The sequence below is a fragment of the Anopheles aquasalis genome, chromosome 3 (genome assembly GCF_943734665.1).
Source record: "Anopheles aquasalis chromosome 3, idAnoAquaMG_Q_19, whole genome shotgun sequence".
NCBI classification, from domain to species: domain Eukaryota; kingdom Metazoa; phylum Arthropoda; class Insecta; order Diptera; family Culicidae; genus Anopheles; species Anopheles aquasalis.
Window position 1 is genome coordinate 38,566,564 of NC_064878.1, and position 17,500 is coordinate 38,584,063.

The window sequence follows — 17,500 nt, forward strand, 5'->3', positions numbered from 1 at the left end:
ATTGATGAAGAGGATTCGTTCAGGTTGATCAGAAGCTTAACGAAGAGGGAAAAAAGTAAACAAACGAACAAACAACGTTAATCCCCGTTGGCCCAAAACACATCGATCATCGGTCGAAGAGAAGGAAGAAAGGATACCAGTAAAGCACCAAGGAAGGGGAAACAGGAAATCAAACGCACGTGCTTGCGCGTCAATTATCCTGGTCAAGCGTTACTAACAACAACGACGTCGTGACGGCAGTATCGATCGTACCTTGAACGACAACAGCTTGCAATTGACCTACGCTCGCACCAGCACACAGACCGGCCACCGGCCACCAGGGTAGTGGTAATGATCATGAAACCAAACGATCATACGGTACCCGTTCGTGTACATTGTGCTGGCGTCCACCGGTTGCAAACCGGATTGTGAGTACCGGCAAATCGTCCAGCGCGTCAAGTGTCAAGTGCAAGCAGTACCGTGCTCGCGACTCCACCACTCTGGCCGCGTGGTCGTCTCGTTCCGATGCTCGTCGTGCTTGTGCAACAGCCCTCCAAGCACCAGACGCTCGTTGTGGTCCACAAATGCGGCGCGGCGGAGTAGGTCGACCAACAACACACACCAACGGACCAACGGAGTGCGTAATCGCTTTGGATCGGATCAATTTTACTTTCATTCACTCGGCAGACAGTCCTCCGGGTGCCTTTCCCTTTCCTACCCCGTTTCACTGCATCGTGGGTTTTTGATTGATCGCGAGACGCGAGGGGCTACGGTGTCTGGTCGAAACACGAAATCATAACTTGGCCAACAGAGAGAGAGAGAGAGAGAGAGAGAGAGAGAGAGAGAGAGAGAGAGAGAGAGACAGAGAGAGCGCGAGAGAGAGAGAGAGAGCAAAAAGAGAGAAACAAAGATCTCCGCTCCACAGCACAGCATCAACAAACCCCTTGTTGGACATTGGCCGATTATGCAACCGTTCCCCGATTCAGTGCCCCGCAGACGACGACTCGCGAGCCGAAAGACTGCTGGTGCTCAAGGCACGAACCCCGCGGTTGGGATCTTCATCACTTCGACTTCGAGCGATCTCACTCCGCACGGTGGTCAACGGTAATGAATGGTTTGTGGACCGTTATTACCTTCGCGAGTGCTTCAAGTGCATCGAAGGCACACGAAGGCACAGTGTGAAGGTCGCGTGCGCCTGCGCAATCCTGTAATGACTGCACTTGGCCATTGCCAGTGTACCGACAAGACGGTTGTCACAAGTTCAAGGTAGCGAAGAAAATAGAGTTCCAAACCACCGAGATACCGAGGGCATGATCACTGATGCTGATGCTGATCGCTACGCCGAGTTGCGCAGGGAGTGTTTTCGCACAGCAAAAGCATTGCATTGCACAACACTCATGTAGTTGGTGGTCAAGCGGCCGCAGGTCGTTGTTGTTGTGTGCTGGAGGGTTTTTTTCTGCGCCTTTAATCGTTTTCCCCCCCTCTTTCCGTTTGATTTGCTGTTTCTTATGCCGTCTCGATATCTTGATTCCTTTCGATCTTTGCACAAACCACTCTCTCTTTCTCTTTCTCTCTCTCTCTCTCTCTCTCTCTCTTAGTACGATCAAGTCCGTTTAGTTTTTCTACAAAAACCAGCCACTAACACATCGATGATTACGTTTTGTATTAATGCGTTGATCAACCGGCGTGATTTGAGATGCAAAGAAAAAGCAAAAAAAAAGGAAAAAAAGACCCAGTAAATAGACTACTCCCGTGGCTGCTGCTGCTGCTGCTGCTCCAGTATATTTGCCAGAAAGCAATTTCAGCACACACAGCGCCTACTGTAACGGATATGGTTGGTCGATTTCTTAAGAAAAAATTTCCGAAAGAAATGATGGTGCGTTGCCACAACATCGGCGGCGACGGCGGCGACCGGAGTTGCCTTCATCACTCACCCTCCGCGGTGGCCTTTCTTGGCGATGGGCCCCACCCTTTCGCTGATGGTCCGCCATCGGAGATGATTATCATAGATTCAATGACACCGGTGCCGTGCGTGAGTCGCGTTGATGCGTTGAGGTCACTTGGCAGCTCCCGCTGGCCACCGGATGGTACCGGAAACGGTCGCACCTTTCGAACCCTCGCCAAGACGCCAATCTTGGACACGCCAACGGTGATGCTAATGAAAATATCGCGCAACCGATCGCAACACACTCTCTGTGACTTTGAGTGATTCAATAATGATATGTAAAGCACAACGAGCGACGCGCGGCGAGCGAGTGTCGTCAGCGTCATTAGCGTCGCCCATTTTGATAGCGGACGACAGTGACCTCGAGAAGGGGGAGGCGAGAAAGAGGTCGTCACACCCTGCCGGTGGTCATAATTCTTCTCCAGGAACTGGGCGCAGCATCCAACTGGTCCCTACTGGCCAGGTAAAAACAAGCAATCGATCGATCTACGCCATCGATTGCTCATCATCATCATCTTCATCATCACTTACATCACCAGATGCTCGATGCAGACTCAATTCTCAAGCAGCGCTACGATCGAAAAAAGAAAAGTCACGGAACTCGCCCCCAAAATTGCCCCAGATACCATTGTCCCTCCATGGTGCCCTATACTTAACGAGTAGGAAGGGTTGAAACACAAATTAGAAACTGATTTTGCTGCTGGAACACAAAGCACTGCCCGGGTGGTGGTGGATCTCCTGCGCAACACAATCTCGCGTCGGTTTGGAAACGATCGACTGCACATCGCGTACCATTCGGTCGTTGGTGTCGTTGGTGGCCGCCGCCAGGAAAGGGCCAAACGGTGTGCCGTAATACACATACGGACGCACACTCGTCCCGGGAACGCGGGAACTTTCCAAACCTTTTTTTTTATTTCCAAACGTTTCTGGGTGAAGGTCGCGCTTGTGGACGTGAGATAACGCCAGTACGCAGCATCGCATCTCGCAGTGGCGCAGCAGTTCCTGGGAGGCCACCTCGCTTTGACAAATGGTGGCCCCCCCCAGAGTGATAAATTCCAAGTTTCGTGGCCGCACCGTCACGCGTGGCGCTTTTCTTCGGTGCTCTTGGTCTCTGGCACTGTCCTGTTGGTGGCGTTCGCTTACATCATTGCAATTTGGGTGTCTGTGACGATTTCATTCGAAATGCTTCGAATATGATTAGAGAAATCAACGTGCACAGTGTGTTTGCGATCGTTCGGATCCGGGAAAAAGGCGAAGTAAAGGAACCAAAAATTAATTAAATAATCCACACTTCTCTCTTCGTAAACAGTAGCAGCAGCGGCAGCATGCGGCCTTGATTAGCCACACACCAGATGAAGCCATATTGAGTAACTTGCACGTTCGTGTGACATGACAGGGGACCAAAAATCTGCCAACGTCAACCAGCGTCAAAGCAAGCTGTCAAAGCAACCGCGCGGCCATTTCCATTGCTAATCGTAGTGCGCCATGTAAAAAGGAGCCGGACAGCTGATTACCAAAGATATTCGCAACCTGCACGCTCCTGAAACAGTAGGCTACGAACTGGAAATCTTTTCTTTTCTTCAGCCGCAGCCTCAGCACATCAATCGTGGCGTTGGATTTTGATATAAAAATGGAATTTTACGGTCCACGGTCCACGTGCTTTACAGCTTTATGGTGCGCTCTGTTCAAGCGAACAATCGCACCAATCCATCAGCATCGCATCGCCCTAGCGATCGCGATCGATGATTGAATTTAGGGGTGGATTGACCTCCACCCCGTTGTAAAGCGCTCGCTTCGCTTTAACGGCTCGCTAACGATGGCCTCACGCGATCTCACGCGTGGAATCGACAGTCGACTAAGGCTGCGCGCGATCGTTCTTAGCCTTGTGTGCGTGCCACGGAACGGTGCGCTCGCTTGGTTTTCGATAAGGTCCTTTGAACGGATAAGGTCTACGTTTCACTCGCCACTGATTGGGTCAAGTTTAGGCGGAAAACAATCCTCCTTGGCGGTGCGATGATGGCACACCAAGAGGTGCTAGTGGCTTTCGTTTTGATCACGGAAACCTCTACCGATGGCGGCAGAACGCTTGGGTTCTAAGCATAAATTCCACAAAAAACCGGCAAATCCGCAAAACTCGTTTTGTTTTGGAATTGGAAATCGAAAGCCACGCATCACATTCCCAATCACACCGCGGGGGGAAAAAAAACAGGTTTTAGCCAGAGACCTAACGATCGTCTAGCCAGACGCGTGAGCCAGTATCTCTGCCGCAGCCAGATGTCAGCGAAAGTGGAATTTCGATTAAATGGCGATCGAAGATGTTCCAACGTGCGGTCGGAAGCTACAAGCAGGTCAAGGTGTGTTCGTGTCCGTCTGCATTGGGTGGCCTTAGGCCTCCGTTGGCCTAACACGAGCGCCAGCTACCTTGGTAAAGGGTTACTTGGCCCTCCGTTTGGCCCTCGCAACATTTCTCGCACCAAAGGTGAACCGGCCACAGCAGCTGCTGATGATGAAGAAGGTGGATTACAGTAATTACTCAGGTCAGCAGTCGGTGGCAATTACTTGGATAACGATCGATTAAACCGCACCGGTGCCGCTACAATGGCCACGCTGGTGACTTACCGGCGATCAGCTCCTCGACGATCAGCCAGTACCGGTCGAGCAGGCCGCTCCAGTTGCGCGCACCACTGTTGTATTCGTCGACCGCCATCCGGAAGACGAACGACGTGCCCGACATGAAGTCGGTAAAGTTGTCGGCGACACTCATGCTGGGCCGACGGTGACGCTGTTTGACGCAACCAAACGGAAATGGAACCTTCGGAAGGACACCCGCGCACGCACGCACACAAGGACGGGCACACTCACCTTCCGGGGAGTGTCCGGTCAGGTCAGCAATCGCCTTAGCGATCGCGACGTTAGCTGCACTCTCCAAGCGCCTCCCCCCCCACCCCGGGATTGTCGTCAATTGGTCGTAGGATTCGATTGTTAGCTCTTACATCACCAGCTTCCAAGGACGCGCACGCACACAGAGGGACACGGACACACGACGAGGCGCGGAACCCTGGGAACCGGACTAACAAACCGGGCACCTAATCCGGCACGCGGCACGCGCACACGAGAGTGACCTAGATGTGCTGCAGATAGCGGAACATTCCCCTTTCGCTTCAGGTTTCAACTTCACTTCACAGACAACCAACCGACGGTGGCGTCCTGTCGATCGTGGTATCCGTCGTGTTACGTTTAGGTGTCGCACTATCCCGCAAGGAACTCCATTGGTTCAATTCGGTGTTCGCGAACCGTCGTCTATCGATCAACAACAGTGACTGACGGTGATGACGTTTTGACGCTTTTCCTGTTTTGGAACCAACAGGCGATCGGACTGCCGAAAAAGCTCGCACGAGACGCTTCGTTCGCGTAACAGACTGCGAGAGAGCACTGGTTGGCGCTTACGACAGATCACTGTCTAGTCGCACACTAAACACACACGGGTAGATCGCGGCAGATCACGGCACTGACCGATCGACAACAAGAAATCGCAGCGACAACACCGCACCGATCGACGGCAGGTTGAACAATGTGACAAAATCGCGCGGCAACTTACCACCGAAGCAGCCACCCCCCGCTTCCTGGAGGGTGGTGGGGGGACAGGCGACACACACAAACACACATACACGCGCAGTCGAGCGACAGCAGGAGGTGTGGAAGCGAAGTGATCGACGCGGTGGTGCTAGGAAAGGGTGAACTGATCAATCTAGGCTGTGGGGCTGCCGATGACTTAGGAGTAATCCTGAGTCATCGCCCCCCAGCGAGAGAGAGAGAGAGAGAGAGAGGGGGGCACACCCCGTTAGTAGACATCTCGAGCCCTCGGCCCCGAATCAAGGGGTGAGTTGCAGCGTGTCCTTCGCGTCACTCTCGCGTCTGATGCTGCACCACAACATCCAAAGCTTCCACAAACAACCGATGAGCGCATCTTGCTATCGATTAGTTGATTTATCGTCCAACACCCCCTTTGGTTGTACAGCGAACCCACACACCGGCAATATTATTGGACAATATTCTACGTTACTTGGATTTATTTCACGTATTGAGGTGGTGTAAAATATTTTCAAGCCATTCTGAAAATATGCTGAATAGATCAGAGTAGCCTGGAAACCAATCCTCGCTTAAGGGTTGAAGGTGTTAAATTCTCAGAAATGGTTTCCTACCTTTCCCAACCCAGTATGAGAAGTGATTGAAGAGACAATAAACATTTAATAAAAAGACGGGCGGAATGTGAATTGTTTTGTAAATAAAAAAACTACCATTAATTGGACCACCAATACACCCCTTATTTGGGGGTGGTGTAGTGAAATAACCCTCCCTTTCGATCTCGATGACGGAACTGGAATCAGCGAACTGACCAGCCCCGCCGGGAAGCCCTGCATGCCAGGCCAGCCCAGCCCAGTCCAGTACAGTCCAGTGCTGTTTCGTCCCATCAGCACTACTAAAGGGGTGACAGAAGGTGGTGGCTGGAGGGGGGAGAAACCTTTGAAACCTCATTTTGCGTTGCCTCACACCAAACACCACGGCCACTGTTGCTTGGTGGTGCACCTTCTGGGAGCACCTCCAAACACCCTTACCTCTCCAATTCCTCCCCATCGGCTAGCGGTAGGGAAGTAAACCACGAAAACATCCAGCTCCATCGCGCGACGTCAGCCCAAAAAATAGTCCGGAGCTGGGAGGCACTCGCCGGTGTGCCTCTGGCGTCAGCACTTCATGCGCCCGGCCTGGGTCTGCCTGTGTATGTGTGTCCGCCCGTCCGTCCGTCCGTCCGTCCGTGGTGTGTTCTGTTCTGCCCTGCTGGCGCGCACGGACCAAGAATTGAGAACAGCGACCGTGGGAGTGGAGAGGGGTTGAAGGTTTACGGAAATTAGCTCAACCATCGGTCACCGGCCACTATGGCGGTCGGGCGGCGTTGAGATAATTAATTCTTTCGATCCCTTTCGTTCCGCGGCCCCAGAGTGTACCTCTTTTCTTTGCGGTGCGGGAAAAACCCCCCAAGAGTCAAGAACTCCACAGAGCTGCTCGATCATCATGATCATTAAGACGCAAAGACCAGCATTTGGCCGATTCTTCGCGCCCAGATTTGCGACGCAGATCAGAAGCCTGTAAACAAAGATCTGACGCACTTGTGCTGTGCTCTCGGGGGAGGGGGAAGGAAATCGATTCCAAGGATGCCAATGACCCTTCCGATGAAAACGGCGGAAAGTGCTGGGCGTGAGCGTGAAAATGAATTTGCATATTAGTGTCGCTTGGTGGTCGACGATAACGATTCGCGGCCATGATGTCTCGGATCCGAAATTGGATTACGCATATGAAACCGACCTTTTTGATTTGCGTAGAAACGTTTTTTTGCTTGAAAAATGGAGAAAAAAATATTCTCCAAAGTTATGGCAATCGTTAGCAACACATTTCAACTATATCTTAGACAATTTTTGGATGCCTAACCTAAAAACCCGCCAATCTGTACCATTTTTTTAAAATCCATCTCTATTTTTCAAATTTTCGAACGAAAGGAAGCGCTGCTCGGCCATTACCTGTCCCAGCGATGCAAATGAATGTTCATTTGATAGAGTCAAGTCTGGTGAGTTAGCCGCAAGTGGTAATTGTTACCAATTGTGGCTTTTAACGTGTGCATGGCCAATATTCCGCGCGGTGGCGGTGCATTTTCATCGAAAAAATAGGTCAATTTTGACTTTTTTGATATTCTTGTCGATTTTTTTTCACAAGTCTCGGTCGAAAATGATTAATTGTTGCTTGCAACGACCATCAGTAACCTTTTTGACCAATAAGGCTTGCAATTTGATGACTTCTAACATTTACGATGGTTGGTGGTTCTCTCATTTATATCACTACTTTAAAAAAATTTAAACCGCACTTTGCACTGTATTTCAGTGAGAACATGTCCACCGTAACCTTCAATAAAAAAATGATGCGATTCAGCCGCCGATTTTTTGAGATAGAGGTAAAAAACGAACGATGTCGGCGAATAGCAGTTTTGGAAAACGGAACTTCCCATTTTAATAGCAATAAAAATATTTGTTATAGTGTTAAATTAGAAAAAATGCATACCGATTATGTTTAACGGATGCCTAAAACACTTAGACTGACTTAACATTTGGCTCCATTTGGCGTAGATATAGCTTTACAACGAAAATGTCGGTTTCATATGCATGTCGTGCGAAACCACGATTAAACGATCCTTTAAAACTGTGCATTTCTGGAAAAAATCTTGCATTCTCTCCAACAGAATGAGGGCGAGAGAGCATCGACAGATCGAAGAGCAATGATGAACCTTCAGACTGGCTCCGGATGGAGACGCTTGAATGCGCTCTTGGCCGCTCAATCGGTTCTTGCGTGTGCCACCGAGAGGAAAATGATGGAAATCCCCCTCCTCGTCGAGACAATCCGTCTTCATCGGAGCGCAGACAGACGACAGCCGCGACCTTGTCGTTGCGCCGCTAGAATGGACCAACCTTCGGCCGGCCGGCGAGCCAGCCAGCGATCAAAGTTCAAACTTCAACTCGCGACATCGCACCATCTTGCCCTTGCCCTGATGGAGGCCCCATCAACCAACAAGTAGCGTGGAATGCGTTTCGTGCCTCATATGCATGATCAACCCGAACGAACGAACGAACGAACGCACGATCGATCGATTGCGCAAAGTGCTAACCTTCCATCGCCCCAAAAGACACTCCAAAAGCGGAGCATTTCACCTCGAACGACGAGATGACAGTGGCGACGAAGGTAGAGGCCACCGTACTACCGGTCCCTTTGCGCCCGATGATGGCATCAGACATCAGGGTGGCATATCTATGGGCATTGCATTAGAGGGCGCATAATGCAGACAACCCGCCCACTGATCGAAGGATTCCATCGGCTGGTGGCGCGCACGCGGTGCAAAGTGCATTCGAATTCGTTTGTCTTTAGTGTCTTTACCTTGGCATGGCACTGTCGAGACGGTTCGGTTTCGGTTTCGGTTCGGTTCGATTGTCGCTCGCCGGCGGCCACTGAGACTGAGAGCATGGGTGCTTTTTTTTCTTGATTTCCACCCATGTGTGATGCATTAATCATGATGATTAAGGGTTCGAAGGGGTCACTGTTTCTCCTGAAGAATGCCCGTCAGCGATAACGAGAGAGATAACTTACAGAAATCGATCTGTTTTCGTCGTAAAGCAACGCGTGGATTTGGCAACGGTTTGAACGGCATTGAACATTCTTCGAATTAGTTACAATTAACGGAGATTCAATCGGGAAAGCAATGGCCCGGCATTTTTAACACACTTAACAACCTAACATCAATTTATGTTACGTTTATTTGTCAAATTAGTTTTACCAACAGGGCCACATGATTTTGACCGATTGCATTATGTTGCAAGAATGGATGCTGTACGAGGTCTAGAGTATGGAAAATTGAAAAATGTTACACACCATTACACCGCAGAGTATCATGAAGCTCAGAGATTTGTCTTTCTTACATTGTGTATCAAATTTTCAAAGAGTTGAGGATCGATAATATATTGTGCAAGAGAGAACGCAGAAAGCAATTTCGAGTAAATGAAGTGGTAAAATGCGAAAAGTAGCTGATTGTCAGGAGTATACTTGGTCGAATCTTCAGTAAAGTTAACAAACCATTTTAAATCTCTTATCTTAATAAACGGATGCTTGATTATCTTAATAAACAGGATGCTCAGAGATGAAGTTAAACCGATAGTGAACAATTGTAAAAGTAAACGACGGCACGGTAAAAGTAAGCTAAGTTCTAATTCAACATAAATAGTTTGCTTCTTCACGGTGATTACAAAACGCTCGCTGTTTCAGGCCTTTCACAACCTGCATAATGAATAAGTGTGTGCAAAAAGCCTGTCGCATATTCCGACAGACAAATCATCTGTTGAAGCATTCCAACAATCTGTACGGAAAGATTATTTTAAGGAATGTAAAAGTGTTATTGGTTTTGTTATGCTACCATCTTGCCGGGAAATCCAGCACGATTATGCTCCGCCTCATAAAACACAAGGCCACACCACCCATTTACCAGAAAATGTACCATTACTAGTGAAGAACGGTTGATATCTTCATTGAATCTAAACCGATTGGACATCTTTTAATTGAGTTGTATGCTGGAATAACAAAGGGACTGATGGACCCCCGCAAAATAAAACAGTGTTTGATCATTATGTCCAGATAAATCTCTCTCGTGCTTCCTAGTAGCGTCGAAGCCAACAAACGATTGCACAATTGAAATATACAGTTACTCATTAAATAACAGATTGTTGAAGTTGAATCGCCAGTTATGACCCATTTACTTTTAATTTTAATGACATACGCGTTCTAAAATAAAGAAATTCGCTTTAAACGCTTTCACGGTGCAAGTACCTAAGCTCTGCTGTCTATACTGCGCGTCTTCTCTAAAGAGGATTGCAGTAGCAAGAAGGTATCGAGTTAATTTTTTAATGCTAGAATCCTCCACTTTATCTGAGAGCATCTTCAAGGTTCGTATATTTTTACATCACCAATTTGAAAAACGAAATAACCCATTTTGGTACAGCCTGTAAAGAAGGTAATGCCTGGAATTCAGTAAAATACTATAGTACGTGCCCAAAAGCACGAAGGAATCAACGGACACTATTTCTCCCGAGAGAAACATACCCTGATTCATAGCAAATCTGGTTAAATCTCGTTAAACGAAGACCTAGTTCTGTTGTGGAATATATTCCGTTTGAAGTAAGAGAATTTCGTGAAATGAAAGTCGAATTTGTGGTAAAATTCAGAAGCAACACAGCAGGTGCTACGAAGAACTGTTAACAACTAAATCATTGAATTGTCAACAACCTTCAACACCAAATTTAACGCATAGTGGAGGTATGGTAACCAAGTCCTACAAACAATAACGAGCTATCGTTGCTTCTCAATCTAAATGTGCTTGCTACAACTTAAATTGCTTAAATGACGAAATGGTAAGGAAAACTTAATTATGATTCATGTGTCTTGATACAGAACCTACCATTACAATCTTCGAAGGACAATGCAAACCAAGACGGCCAGGGCTTACGATGCGTAACATTCGGATGTACGATTTCGGAACAACGAGTGATCGCGAGAGAATCGCGTCACTCCAAGGACACGAACTGGCACTCACTTTTAATCAGTTTTTATTTTGGAAATCGTTAAAATTGTTGTAATTGTTTGTTCACATGCGCGTATCGCCGGGATTTTGCCCCCGTCCCGCCTATATCTGCTTACCTCCTCTCCTCATTACCCAACATCCGTATTGCGCGCCCTTTACCTTCCCATCGGTTTCCATTTCTTTTTCCTTTCGTTCGTTCATGTGTGTTTTTTTTTTGGTGTCCCTTCCATTCCATGTGTCTGTTCTGTGTGTGTTTGTGTTTGTGTGTTCTGGTTTCGTTCTTTCGTCTGTGGCGCTTGCACAGCGATAAATAAAACAATCTATTAATGGTTCACAATAATCATAGCGTAATCATAATAATACACTGGCCATGTTCAAGTAGCATCTTCAACATCACGAGGAAGGGTAAGTTAGCGCATGAACCGTTGAAATTGTTTAGCGAGATGATAAGAATCATAGTAATCACTGGCATCCCTGCTGGTTGCCTCCCCCGGCAAGCGCTTCTGCAGCAGCTACGTGAAAGCTTTTATAATACAATCTGGAAATGGTTAGCAATAGGGCCAAGCTTTCTCGCCTTACCTGTCACCAACGCCCACCACCATCATCATCATCAACCCGAAATGATGGTCTTATCATAAACAGCTTTTTACATGGCAGGATGTGCAGCACGCGGAGGATATGATCTCGATCTCTTGATGCCGTGCGTGACCCTTCCTCTTGCCCTCTCTGTCTCTCTCTCTCTCTCTCTCTCTCTCTCTCTCTCTCTCTCTCTCTCTCTCTGTGTTCAGTAACAAATATATCTATATATTACACATGTAACGCAACGGCAGAACACAAGAATCTCGTGTACTCATCACCAAAACGCCGCACCTCGCCCTAGTACAGGTGTTCGGAGGAGTTCTGGGACGCCTCTCGCCAATCCATTTAACTCTTGCTCTAACTTGTTGTTGTTAACACATTGTTGCACATTGTCTCAAAGAAGAAATGGAGATAAATGTGAGTTTGTCTCTTTGTCTGTATGTGTGTTTATGTGTCTGTGTGGTGTATGTATCCATGCAGCTCACTTTAATTGGGCGTATTTTTGCTGTCTTGCAGCGGGTGCAGTTTGACTGCTTTCTTATCAAGTTTTATCCAATTCGTTCGATTGCTGCATCGATCTATCCCCCCCCGGACACTGGACCGGACACGTTGATAGTTGGTCTCTTTTGCGTGATAAAGAGAAGCGCGGCTACGTTTACATCATTTCATCATAGCACCAGATCCTCGTTCGGCTATGTCTTTTGATTGATACCCCGCTGTCACGCTTTTGATGTTTTACTCCTTCCTCGCCATCCCGTTCTCGACCTTTTTGTGTGTCTCTGTGTGTTTGAGTGTGTGTTTGCGGCAAGTGTGACAAACATTTAGTAGAGTTGGTTTAAGTTTTGTTTCGTTTGCTTTTTTTTAAGTTTTGAAAACCAGCGTTAAAGATTAGTAAGAGGCCTTTTCGTTGGCGCAATTTCTTCAATTTTATTTTCTTCATCTTCTGTTTGTTACTTGAAAGAATGTCACAAACCGTTAGAGAGTGAGTGAGTGAGGGAGTGAGATGGGATTTGGAACATATCCAAATCATCAAATCATCAGCAACCTTTTTCATTAACCAATGTTCACGCGTTTTCGGTTATGTTTTCTTTTTTTTTTTTTTTTGGTGTTTGTCATTTGTATATAACGCCCCGGCCATTGATGGTGTGTCTCAAGGTGTCCCGGTGCCGTTTGGCCAAGGTTCGGACCTTCAGTTGCTCAATCGGGTGGTCACTGGGGACACTGGATAGCGTGTTAGCGCGTTAGCGTACCTTATCCAACTAGGAGAAAGTGAAAAAACGTTCTTAAACTAACGATTCCACCTCCTGGCTTCATTATAATCTCTCTCTCTCGTTCGGTTCGCCGTGATTGGCGGCGGACCTTAACTTAGTTCCTTCCCATCACTTCATCCAGTACCTTAATTGTATGTAGGGTGTGTTTTGGGCTTATGCGTAATGCGAATTTTATATATATGTATATATGTATATATGTATATATATATATGCTTTTGTTCTGCTATTCGTTTATTTGTTTTGTGTTTTGGCTTCCGTGAAGACAAAGCAAAAGCAAGTTAGGAGCCTGCCTTGAAAGTTTTTTTTTGTTTGTTTCTTTGTTGTTGTTGTTTGTTTGAAGTATTCTATTCTAAGAGTAAGTGCAAAACTGTGGATGCCCTTAAAGCTATACCCTTCTCGCCGCTTCTCGCGTCGCTTGTTGTTGTTTTCCTTTTTTTGTGTGTTTGGGTTTTTTATCTTCTCAGTTTTTAAGTTTTAGTTTTTTGTAGATTTTTTCATCTTCTTATTTTTGATGTTGTTTTTTTTTGTTGCATTTTGTTTCGTTTGTTTTTGGAAGAAAGTGTTAAAGAGGTCTATCTAAACGGGCCTAAGAGAGAGAGAGAGAAAGAACACGAGAACTTTTCCTTCCTTCGAATGCGATGTGAGTAACATCGCGCCTGCAGTTATCTTGAGTTGTTGAATCTCTTCAAATTTATTATAATATAAGCTTAACAATCTCATCCGGTTTCTTCTTCCTCTTTCTCCGCTAATCCCGGACTTCTATCACTACCCGAGAAACGAATCGCGCTCGCTAACCGATGAACAGTAGTGTGGTGCCTCGGGCATGGAAATGGAAATAGTAATCAATCTCTTGCGAAAGAACTAAAACCCCGCCGCCATTTACACCGGTACAGCGGTATAGGGATTAGGTGCTTTTGGGGCTCTACTAGAGTTATGTGTCCGAAACGGAAAACGAAAGAGAAAATGATCAGACTTTTCTTCAAAATTCTCTCCTGTGATTTTTGCGGTGCCATTTGGGACTGAGACTGGGGGACCTGAGTCCTAAAGAGGGGGTGGGGGGAGGGAGTTTTCACGCTGCCACAAGCGCTCTCTAGTAGAGTGTTCCGGGCGTTGGAGTCTCGTCGTTTCATGCTTGCACCTGGAACGGAAGCTTTCGAGCACACGGAGGGCGGGGTTAAGCACAGGAAAACCAGGACAAGAATGGAGTTATAGTTGTGTTCCTCTTCCAGACGCTTTTGGCCCAGGCTCGGGGCCGAGTATTCCTCACTCGCCATCATCACCAGCAGCAGGAAGCTAAATAAGTGTTTTGAGTTGCTTGGCTCTCTCCGTTTTCTCTCTCTGTTGCAGCATGTTGCTGTTGTCGTTGCTTGGTGTTTTTTTTTTGTTGTTGTTCTTCGGCCTAGCTGCCTAGCGGCTAGTGCGCTAATCACTCTCTAACCACAGGTTTCTTCTAGACTTTTAGACAGCGACCGTGTTGTCCGCTGCATCCCACTGAAGCTTCTTGGTTGAAGGTGAAGAAAGATGCCCCCCCCTGGTACGCTACTAGAGTCTCTCTATCGGAACGGTTTGTGTTATTCATTTAAAATAGTGTTTACCTTCGATTTTTACTTTAAAGCTTCATTTATTTAATCTTGTTTTGTGGCTCCTTTTCGCGCTTCACATCGCTCCATCCAGTCATCCAATCTGCCATTCGCTCAATCTTAATTCCAGCATCATTCTCATCATCTCCGGCGGATACCACGGATCGTTCGATAAAGGGGGTGATGGGAGGGGAGAAGAAAAAAGATGTAACCAGTAACAGTTTTGCTATTTATACAAGATGTTCTCCCCTTCTTCCTTTGCTCTTTCCTGCATATTAAAGTGGTTAAAATTGGCTTCAAAACGCTCTGCCCAACACCACATCCAGCACCCTGGCCCTCCGACGGTCTCTACACTAAGTGCCCATAGATTTGAGCTAGGTTTGAAAGTTTTTGAGAAAAAGTATCTAAGGATCTATCAAAAGTGAGAGGGTGTTGTGATGTGCGACTGTGTGTAGTACTCGGCTCTGATAATACTGGAGAATGTTTTTTTTTTCTATTTTCTTTTGGGGTCCACCCTAGCGGACTGATAGAAGCCAACGTACTGCCTACTGCCTGCTACCTGTAGTGGAAACGAACCGTGGAATCGGATCAGAGCTCACTCTTTGTGGTAGAATTGTTTTTTGTTTTTACTGAAAGAAGAGTTTCATAGATTGTTTACTAGAGTACTCTATCCGGTGCGAGTTGAACGTGTTTTTGAGAAAAAGTGTCTGTTTAGGTGTGTTGGTGTGTGCTGGTGCTTAATGTTCTTAATCTTCTATCGAGAATTTAGTCAGCAACCTGGCGAGCAATAGGCGAGTGAGTTCTAGGGAGGATGGTGATGGTGATGTGATTGCTTGCAGCCCTGCCCTGTACTCACAGACCTCATGACCTGGTTTTTGCTGCTGCTGCTGCTGCTCATCTTTATCACACTTTATAAAAATATATACCTTTCCCTCCAAGTCGTCTTTAACTGCCCCAAAAGACGTGCCCCCTCCCAAGTGACTTTGAGTCGCAGAGTGTAGCCGCAGGAGAGAGAGAGAGACAGCAAGATTCAGAGCAGGTGTGGAGCAGCGCATCGGGCATTGTGGCCTGGTTTGGAAAAAGGGGAAGCTAAACGTGCTCTAAATTGATTCTCCCAGCTCTGTGGATTTTTCTACTTGGATTCTAGCTAGATAAATTCATCAATAGATCACTCCAGAGTGTACTGGCCACCGCGCACCGTTTCTTTTTTGCGTTGACTCGCCTCGTCAGTGCCGATCAGTAAAGGGTGTTGTTGGCCGGAAAGGTGTAGCATTGTTCTTGCGCGTATGAGGTTTGCAGCCATTTGTTATTCTCTCCATCAACTATTGCTTAGTTCCAGCCACCCGTCTGTTGCTTCACGCCTTTCCTTCTCTTATGCTGCATTTACAAACGCTTTTTAGTGTTTATCGTGTTTTTTTTCCCAATGAGCAGTGCCTCGAGCACTAAAGTAAGATCGCTTGACAACCGACACGATCTCTTTGATATGGTTCTTCATTTACACGGTATCACTCACTGTTTGCATCATAAACAGAACTCCACCATGATGGTTTCGAATCGGAGCTTGATAACGAAAAAAAAAAACGATCTTCAAAAATAAATCCGTCGACCTCAAACCGTTGCTTCTGGGGAAATTGTTGGTGGTCGAATGCAGGTGACCAAACTGTGTCAGGGCTACTGCGACGAACGCAACTTTTGAAACAACTCGCCAGCGTAAAATTATGTGTCTGCATTCATCTGTCACGCCCGGCCGCGGATCCGTCGAAAAGAGTGGTGGAGGGGGCGAGGTTTTCGCAGTCCCAACCGCCCCCCCCCCCTGGGGGCCAATTAGGACCTTGACGGCTTGAATGTCGACGAACGAACTTACGAGACACATTTTCCAACGTCCAACGCTGCGCACGAAAGTGAATCAGATGATTTGGATCGTGCGACTGGTGCGACGCTTTGCGTCACTGGTGCGCATCGCGACGGTGCGGGCTTGACAGTTCGGTGGCGAGCAATTGATGAGACCGATTGGAAGAGCTGAGGTCACTTCAAATTAAACACGTGCCGGTGGCAAAGCAGCAAACATCCTCTGCCCTGATGTTCTGTTTCGTTTTTTTTCCATGAACTGTGTTCAAAGTGTTTCCGCAAAAAACATTAACAAACTTTAGGTGTTCCATACACGAAAAAGCCCACAAAATGTTGTTGTATATGCTGCTTAGTAGCAGCGGCTGTGTCGGAAGCAACAAGCGAGTAGACTGCATCGAGAAACGTGGAAAGTCTAAGTAACCTTCGAAAATTTAAACCTTCAAACATGCCGCAACTTTATCCGCTAAACAATCAAACAACGTGCTTCTGAGTTTCTAGTTCCGTTAACTAACAGTTTGGATAGGAGGAAGTTAGACAACAACGAGACCGTGACAGTTTTTTTTTGTTGCACATTTCAACCACTTTCCCTACCACTTTGCTGTTCAGGTTCCAATACTGGTGTTTGTTTCCTCCTCCATAGGCTTCTTCCACACGATAGGATGGATATATTCACAGTGTTGCAGCTGCAGGTCGCGTGGAGAACTGTTGTGAAAGCAGCGAAAGAGCCCTTAACCTAGCGCTATCCTAATTGTGTGTGTTTTTTTTTGTTCAGATAAAGGTTAGTTTTCGAATGCTTAATTGCTTAGTTAGGTCTAAACTGCCTTGAGTGTTAAAGTTAGTACGTTGTTTTGTTAGCCGTCGTTTTAGCTACCGCTACGCGCTACCGCGAATTTTAAAGAATCCTTAACCGTTACCTATCATTTTTCATCTATCAATTTCTAGTGAAAGGATGCTTGTCTGCGTGAGAGTGTGGGTGAGGGAGAGAGAGAGTTTTGATTTGCAGTTTTCTTTTTTTTTCTTCTTTACGTTGCAAAGGGACAAAAGGTATTCTGTTTGGAATCGGCGAACGGTCCATCTCGGCCTGCCTTACGCCTAGAGCCCGCTATGTGGGGGCTTTCGAATAAATAGGTTG

General features: G+C 47.0%; 2 protein-coding genes across 7 annotated transcripts in view; both read right to left on the reverse strand.

Annotated features, from left to right (window-relative positions):
- Window positions 1–5,533, reverse strand: part of LOC126574714 (elongation of very long chain fatty acids protein 7-like) — an 11,071-nt gene extending 5,538 nt beyond the window's left edge. Inside the window, exons 1-2 of one of the 2 annotated variants that reach the window (XM_050235062.1) lie at window positions 4,787–5,533; window positions 4,544–4,706 (exon numbers count right to left, since the gene is read on the reverse strand). In XM_050235062.1, coding sequence (XP_050091019.1) covers window positions 4,544–4,688 — 145 coding nt within the window. In that variant the 5' untranslated portion in view covers window positions 4,689–4,706; window positions 4,787–5,533. Of the gene's footprint in view, window positions 1–4,543 lie in introns of both variants that reach the window. The other variant, XM_050235061.1, reaches the window with a different exon arrangement.
- Window positions 5,534–11,234: 5,701 nt separating this feature from the next.
- The window catches only part of LOC126579119 (uncharacterized), a 196,420-nt gene continuing 190,154 nt past the window's right edge, over window positions 11,235–17,500 (reverse strand). For all 5 annotated transcript variants that reach the window (XM_050242427.1, XM_050242431.1, XM_050242430.1 and 2 more), the window contains one exon: window positions 11,235–17,500. This exon is cut by the window's right edge and continues 2,167 nt beyond it. The gene's annotated coding sequence lies outside the window, so the exon portion shown is untranslated.